The sequence below is a fragment of the Colletotrichum fructicola genome (genome assembly GCF_000319635.2).
Source record: "Colletotrichum fructicola Nara gc5 chromosome Unknown KSG_Nara_v1_contig05, whole genome shotgun sequence".
NCBI lineage: Eukaryota > Fungi > Ascomycota > Sordariomycetes > Glomerellales > Glomerellaceae > Colletotrichum > Colletotrichum fructicola.
The window spans coordinates 2,174,780-2,183,416 of NW_027094055.1; the positions used below are offsets into that span (position 1 = coordinate 2,174,780).

The 8,637-nt window shown below is 53.4% G+C and overlaps 1 protein-coding gene across 1 annotated transcript; it reads left to right on the plus strand.

Moving 5' to 3' along the window:
• Positions 1 to 1,018: 1,018 nt before the first annotated feature.
• Positions 1,019 to 7,074, plus strand: mak1-1 (Peroxide stress-activated histidine kinase mak1; the record flags this gene model as incomplete). The annotated part of the gene is made up of 2 exons (XM_032025640.1): positions 1,019 to 6,802; positions 6,856 to 7,074. 2 exons carry the CDS (start codon positions 1,019 to 1,021, stop codon positions 7,072 to 7,074), a joined length of 6,003 nt encoding a protein of 2,000 aa, XP_031877770.1.
• Between the last annotated feature and the right edge of the window lie 1,563 nt (positions 7,075 to 8,637).

The window sequence follows — 8,637 nt, forward strand, 5'->3', positions numbered from 1 at the left end:
TATCTTGTTCCTCCGTTTCTTGCCTTTGCCTTTGCCTCTGTCCAGTTTCTCTGTCTCTTTCTCTGCCTTCCTACATTTTTGCCTTTGCCAGCCCGTTGCACGCCCTTCTGTCCGTCCTGTCTGCTACCTCACTGCATCGTTGTCCGCGCCGCTACTGCGTGTTCTCTCTCGCTTCGCTTCGTTTTTTTTTCCTGCTCCACGCCCCGATCCTCCTCCTACTCCTCCTCCTCCCCTTCCGACGACCCCAGTCCACCGTCACCGTCAGGCCCGATGCAAGACTGAGGAGCAACCTCAAACCCCCAGTCCCGGTCCCAATCCCAGTCCCGGTCCTGGTCTTTCCTAGTTCCAGTCCCATACTCGCTGTTCAGCCTATTCCACTTCAGTCCAAACGCACATCTCATCCATACCTTGCCTCGCCCACCTCACCATACCACCAAAACTAAGAGGTACCGATCCAATTCTCAAGCAGACTAAACCACCACCACCACCACCACCACACCACCGCCGCACAACACAACACAACACGACACCGCATCGCACGCTCGCCCTCGGATTTCCTCCTCCACCGCTTGACGAGAGCACCTTTTCTCCTCGTCTCAAGCCCGCCCACCGACTTTTCTACTTTGCCCCTCTTCCGCTATATCGCCTCCCCGCCCGAGTCCCTCGCGGACCTACTCGCCATCCGATTCTGCTTGAACCCCTGACGCTTGGTTCAACGGCGCCGCTTCTGACCTCCAGTCCGGATCGGCTTCTTTGCGAAGCGACACGACCACTCGAAGTTTGCAAATCCTCGCGTTATTGTTCTGTATATGGGGCGCCCTTCTTATGAGGAATGCCAAGCACGAGCCTTCCAGTAGACAAGAAAGAGCCGTCTTCCGCGCGTCGACTTAGCCTCCCGCGACGAACCACCCCCGAAGCAAAAAAGTCGCCAACCAAAGAACCCGCTCAGAGCCTCCCGAGTCCCCGTCATGGACTGACCCTGAACTCCCCTTCGTCTGGTGGAAATGCGCGCGTCGCAATGTCGAACGTGTCCAAGGAGCAGTCTTCTCATTCGCCGGCTGACCGCCCCAAGGCGCAACTCGAATCTCAGTCCGCCACCTTTGCGACTTCTGGCGCACTTGGACGAGATATCAATGCGAAGCGTACACCGGGCGTACCTCATGTCGCCGATGACGTCGCAGGTGGGACAGGCGGCAAGGAAGAAAAAAGCAAAAATGAAGAGGCCGCGGGCTCCAACAACGACACGCCGCCTGCACTGTCCGAGTCCCAGACACAATTGAACCGGTACCGCGAGCGATTGGCACGCGATCTGGAGCGTCGCGAGATGGCGACAAGGGGTCTCATGGCGACGCCTCCCGAAAAGGTTCGCGTCTCTCCAATCCCCGAGGAGAGCAACAATACGCTCCAGACCAATCCCGTAGCCCTGGCGACAACATCCAGCCTGACAACATCATCCAGCTTGACAACAACCTCGACCGAGTCGGGAAACACTATTCGCGGCGGCATCACTCCGGGTTTCGTTGCAGGTACTCCTTCTTACCCGTTTCCACGTATGTCGACGCCTGGGTATGCCATAAGTCCGATGAGCAGACCATTCGGCAACATGTCACCAACTGCTGCGGCTTTCATGTCGCAAACCATGTCATTCGAGGGTTTCGGAGCTGCTCAAGACAAGGTCCTCTCCGGCTCGTCGACGCCCGCATCAGCGCTGACTTTCCTCCCTGCCGGAGCTACTGGCCAGTTGGATGGCGATTTCCCCAGCCCCAATTTGTATGACTTGTCACTAATGCTAAGTGCCGAACCTGGACTGGATGCGTGGTGGAACACAGTCGTCCAGATCATGAGGGATGTGTACAAAGCCGAAAGAGTCACACTTGCCGTGCCAGCTGATACCACTGACATCGAAAACGTGCCGTGGGGTCAGAAGGCGACCTATAATGAACACCAAGAAGACGACCTTAGTCTTGGTTACATGGCCAGAGGCAGCAGTCTCATTCCCAGCAGTGCGGGTGACATTGTCATCGAAGAACAAGCAGCGCCTGAAGACCCTTCGCGACCAAAGCTTGTTCCGCGACCGAGTCTACAGACTCGCCACTCCTTCACCGCTTACGAGGATAACAGAGAGAGAAAAGGTGGCAGCGAGAGACTTTTGCCCTCCCGTCGTCCAGCGCAGCTTGGCAGGAGCAAGAGTTACTTTCCGCCGGCACAAGCGCCTGAAGAAGTCGGTTCTGAGCCGTCAGGGCCCCCACTCAACACGTCGGCACTCGCTGAACACGATGCTGAGGATCAAGACGTGCCTAGCTGGGAAGTACCTCTTGGTGCAAATCCAGATGTTCAAGGCAGGGTCCTCCCTGTCCTTCAAGCTTTAGACTACGAAGCCGATCCTCTCATCGACCACAGTGGCGTCATGCGCGTTCTTGAACGCGGTAAGGTGATTGCACTCACAAGAAGCTACCCATACCTGCAAAATTTACCAGATGAACCGGCTGCCAAGGCCAATCCAGCGACGAAAGCGACATCGACAGATGCAGCCAGAAAAAAGCTGAAGAAGATGAGGGCGGACTCTAGCTCGAAGTTGTCGACTATTTTAGGAGGCGGAAATCCTCCGCGGAGTCTGGGTCGCAGCCATGGACTAGAAAAACCTCAGCCTTCAAGTATGATTTCGCGATTGGAGGATGATAAACCACGGCCGCCGACCCCAAAGTACGAAGAGTTTGAGCAAGCTCCCCCGTCGCCATGGTCTCAGTCTCCTGCGCCATCGCCCGCGGTCCGCGCCGATCCCACTGAGAACCCCTTTTTCACTGATGCAATGGTGGATGAAGATTCCTTCAACCCGGGGTCCGCGCCTGCAGACTACGCTGGAATGCGACCGCCCGAGGCGATCGGAGTGGACAACTCATGGACTGTTCTTCACATCCCCCTGACGCATCTCCTTCTTTCCAAACCTGTTCATCCATTTAAACTCGACACAACCATCCTCGAGCAGAAGACGCACAGCCGCAACAAGAGCGAGATACATGATCAGTCCGGGGAACATGACGCGTCTGCTAGCTCCCGGCAACGAAAGGACAAGCCTGCACCAATTGCCATTCTTTCGATACTCAGCCCCATCATCCCATATCCCTCGAACCTTCGCCACTCTCTCGAGTATCTGGCCCCGCACCTAGCGACTTCATTCTCTCTTTGTCGTCATTATTCGAATCTGGAGACGGAGCTTGCTGGACTCAACCGCCGGAGGCCTCACACCGCAGGTTTCGGTGCCATTGCAGCTGATGGACGCCCGTTGGCGGACCCTGCCAGTATCGGTAACCTTAGTTTTCTCCCCTCCGAGGACCCGACTGCCCATCGCTCCCTGGCGGGCAGTATCACAAGCCCAAGTGACTACTCCGGTGTCTCCAAGAGCGCAACTGGCTCGCCGATGGGCACACCAGGCTGGGACCCTAGCTCGCTCCATATGCTTGTGGACAAGCGCGGGCCTTCGACCAGCCCTGCCTACTATGGAGGCGACAGCTACTTCAACACCAACAAAAAGGCATCATCCGCCCGAGCAGAAACATCCTCAGCGAGTTCCCAGAAGACGCGACGCAGTTCCAAGGAGGGCTCACCAGTCGATCACAGGCAAGCTCGTCTGTCGGTTGGACTTCATGCCGTCGCGCAGGAACCCTCCTCCACACCCGGGGCAGGTGAAGGTCAAGACGTCATCGAGAAGGCTACCGAAAGCCGGGTTTCCACGCCGGGTGGTGTCAAACGCGTACTCTCCAGCGAGTTGAAGAATTACTTGGATGAAATCGCGGTACTCGAACCCCGACTGAAATCTGTCGAGCAGAAGCCTTTGGAACAGAACCAGCACACTCTCCTACACTCATACGGTGCCGACTTCGCCACGAGCTTCCAGTCACTACCGCCTAGTTCGAGTGTTGTGAGCAAGCCTGTGCCCCACACGGCACCGTACAGAGCTGGTTCAGTCACTGTTGGCTCAGTCGATATGCCGCCACCTTCCGATCGATTGAAAGGTCTCATTCTTGATTCCCTTCCAGCGCACGTTTTCGTGTCACTGCCCCAAACTGGCGAGATTGTATGGGTCAATAGTCGCTACCTGGCGTATCGAGGACAAACAGTGACCGACCTCGCTGCTGACCCTTGGGGCAGCATTCACCCTGGTGATAGGGACGAGTACTTGAAGGCTTGGGGCCACTCTTTACGTACAGGGGAGCAATTTTCGAGAACAGTTCGCATAAGGCGCTTCGACGGCGCTTATCGATGGTTTTACGCCCGAGCTGTAGCTTCCCGTGACAAGCGCGGAGTCATGATGCAATTCCTCGGATCTTACATGGATATTCATGACCAACATATTGCCGAACTCAAAGCCGCGCGTCAAGAAGAGATTGAGGCATCGGAGGCGAAGCATAGACTTTTGGCAAACCTCATCCCCCAAATCATCTTCACAGCTACCGAAGATGAAGGCATCACGTTCGCCAACGAGCAGTGGCTCTCATATACAGGCCAAAGCTTTGAAGATTCACTTGGTCTCGGCTTCATGGACTTCGTCCATCCTGATGATTTAGCGAAGTGCCAAATACCCACAGATCGGCCGCCCACACCCTTTCCAGCCAAATTCGATCGTAAGAGCCAACAGGAAGCTGCATCTTTCGAGGCTGCTTTCACGAGCTTGACTGCGCCATCGAAGGGTCAAAATCTGATGGAGACTAATATCAGAGGAATACACCAAGCGCTTTCTCGAAATAACAGTTCGAGCAGTAGTTCGGTGTACGAGATGCCTACCGCAGATCTCACGGAGCTGGCAAGGAAAGGAATCATCAAGGTGACTACCGACAGCAACGGCAGACTGTCGTATACGACCGAGGTCCGATTACGATCTCGGAACGGAGAATACAGGTGGCATCTGATTCGATGCGTCGAGATCGACAACATTGATTTCGGCAACGGAGCGAGCTCATACTTTGGCTCCGCTACGGACATCAACGATCACAAGCTCCTGGAAGCCAAACTCAAAGAAGCCATGGAATCAAAGAGTAGATTCTTGAGCAACATGTCGCACGAGATTCGCACCCCATTGATTGGAATCTCTGGCATGGTCAGCTTTTTGCAGGATACGACCTTGAATGAGGAGCAGCGTGACTATACCAACACCATTCAAACGAGCGCCAACAGCCTCCTCATGATCATCAATGACATTTTGGATCTATCCAAGGTCGACGCCGGCATGATGAAGCTCAAATACGAATGGTTCCACACGCGCTCGTTGATTGAAGATGTCAACGAGCTGGTGTCCACCATGGCGATTGCCAAGAGACTTGAGCTCAACTACATTGTCGAAGAGGACGTTCCTGCTTGGGTCAAGGGCGACAAAGTGCGCATCCGTCAGGTTCTTCTCAACGTCATTGGAAATGCCATCAAGTTCACTGCCGAAGGTGAGGTGTTCAGCCGATGTAGAATCTTCACCAACACAAAGTCGGCACCCGCCAACGACGAGATCATGCTGGAGTTTGCAGTTATCGACACCGGACGAGGTTTCACGAAAGAGGAAGCGGACTTGATCTTCAAGCCCTTCAGCCAAATCGATGGAAGCAGCACCAGACAGCATGGAGGAAGTGGTCTTGGCTTGGTTATTTCCCGACAGCTGGTGGAGCTCCACGGTGGCAAGATGGAGGGCACTGCAGTTCCCGGCAAAGGCTCGACTTTCACATTCACCGCCAAGTTTGCACTCCCAACCTCAGTCGACCACCCCGATGGTCCGATCAGCCCCGAAGCGTTCAAGCCTGTCGTTCAAGCTCCTGAGGAGGTCACCGTTCTTCGCCCCGCTGTAAAAGCTTCGCCAGCAGCAAAAGCCATATCGGGCGCAAGCCCGAGCACTGATGCTGAATTCGTTTCGCCAGCTCTGGCGTCTAGTGGAAGCTCTGATCCTTCGATACGCTCTAATATTTCCCAAGTGACGGAGCGCACATCTGTGTCTTCGGTCAACGTCGGTCTCGTACACTTCAGTGAAGCCGCCAGGGCGAGCGGTCAAGATCTGTCAGAGATGAAGCTTGAGCTTCCTCCCAGCGAATCATCATCGGGTACGACACCGACCCCTGAGACATCTAAGCCCGTCAAACTGGAAGACTTCAGACCTCCCATGTACTCGATCCTCATCATCTGCCCGCAAACTCATAGCCGCGAGGCCACGGCGCAACACATTGAGACGACCCTTCCCAAGGACGTGCCTCATCAAATCACAGCTCTTGATTCAGTTGACAAAGCTCAAAGCCTTCTGGGAGGAGATGAATCTGTTAATTTCACGCACATCGTTCTCAACCTACCCTCGCCCGAAGAGATCATCGGATTGATGGAAAGAATTACAAAGTCTACGACCATTAGCAATACGACAATCCTGGTCTTGTCCGATTCGGTTCAGCGGCAGGCGGTAATGAAACTGGCAACTGACACAAAGTATGAGCAGCTGGTGTCTGAGAACCTGGTCACCTTTATCTACAAGCCAGTCAAACCGTCCAGATTTGCTGTCATCTTCGATCCGGACAAGGTTCGCGATCTTAGCATCGATCGAAACAGGTCTACAGCACAACGCATGGTGGAAACTCAGAAGGCCAGTTACCAGGAAATCGAGAAACGTATGGGCAACAAGGGGTATAAGGTGCTGCTGGTAGAAGACAACCCTGTCAACCAAAAGGTCCTGAAGAAATACCTCAAGAAGGTCGGCGTGGAAGTCGAGGTTGTTGCAGACGGAGCCGAGTGCACCGAGACCGTCTTTTCTCGCTCCCATAGCTACTTTTCTCTGATACTGGTAAGTTATCCTACCTGCCGACAAGCCGACGTGACCACTAACCGATCAACTAGTGCGACTTGCACATGCCGCGCAAAGACGGCTACCAAGCTTGCCGGGAGATACGGCAGTGGGAAAAGGAACGGGGATTCAAGACGCTGCCCATCATTGCGCTTTCGGCCAATGTCATGTCCGATGTTCAGGACAAGTGCGTGGCAGCTGGCTTCAGTGACTATGTTACGAAGCCGGTGGACTTCATCGATCTCAGCAGAGCTATGTCCAAGTTCTTCTGAGTAAATACAAGAAATAGGACAAACGGCGAGGACAGAGTCATTTCGTAGGCTACAACTAGTAACCTGCGGCGAAAAGTACAAGCAACGACATTCTACACTTCAAATCAAAGGAATCACATTGGAAGGGCATGCGTCATACGGATGGGTTGGGCGTTTCACGGGATACGAATGAATTGGGTTAGCATGAATAATCAGTAGTGTCCTTTTTGCGCACCAAGTACTATTGCTTCGAGGCGGATACCATGATAGAGAAGCGCCCTTAGAAAAGAGGGCTTCGATTCGGCGGGAGTGGACGGGATGGTTTCAGACTATACATTAGTTTCACTTCTCATGGGCCATTGGGCAGCTAGCCTAGATCATTCGTAACGAATTTATATGGTTTTCTTCACAACTGTGTCGTCGCCAAGGTAATGACGTGGATTTGACTTTGAGGTCGAGCACCCACTTTCTCCTTGGAGAGCTAAACTTGAAAGTGACAACTATAGTACGAGGAACATTGAAGTCACGACGACATGGATGCGCCTTCTGCCGCGGTTCTCGTACAGTATTGCCCTTCCTAAAAGAACTTTTATTGCCTTGAGAAGATGCCAAATAATTTCGTCCCTGTGAGTTCACCAAAGCCCTATACGCCCCTCTCCAAAACGCTTTGAGAGAGGCAGGCGTACCTGTTTCCCATTCGTCGGGTTGACCTCTTTCAGAAAGACCCGAGCGTCTGACGCGATTTCCTCAAGAAACTTCCCTATTCTCATCTTCGCTTGACCTTCGCTTGCCTATCTACCTACCTTCGAATCGTTCTTTCTGCCTACCTGACTAGACCGACGTCTGCTCCAGAACCTCCTACACCAGAACAGCTCTTGCCTTGACCTCGAATCTTCGAACGAAATCTTCGTTGTCGACTTTCTTGCTAGAAATTTGATTTACAGCAGCTCACCTGAACAATGAACGACGGCTACAAAACGTCGGCGATCCCCTCTTCCCACAACAATAGTATCTCTTGCAACTAAATCAACATCCCCACGCTACCTTCCACCTCGGAAACGGTTGATCGATTCTCTTCTACTTTCCAAGTAAGGAAGTCTCAGTCTTTTAACTTTTTCAGATATCTTTATCATTTCCAGCCAAGTCTTTCATCGCTATTTCACGGTTATAAGGTCAGCCTGGGCGCCTGCGGCATGACAGGTCCTTGGGTCCGAGGACGCAAGAGGCCTGCATCCGAATGTCCTGACATACCAAGAAAGCGACCTCAAAACAAGAATCCGGATGAATCATCGAGAGCAGACATTTCGGTGCGAAAAGAGGACCGGCAAACGACGCTATTAGGCTCTGGCCAGGAAGTGGCCATTACCATGGAAATCTCCAACTCCGACACAGGTACTTTTGTGAACCACAAAGCTTTGCCAGAAAAGGTCTGATGAATCTGAGGCACACTAGATCGGTTTTCTCCGTCCGGAAGACGACAAATCTTCCCTACCTTGTCCTCCCACCGTAAGGCACCCCACCCTCACTTGGGCATCTTGCCTTTCTTCCACCTAATTGTACATTCAGGCACACTCTCGCTCTCCA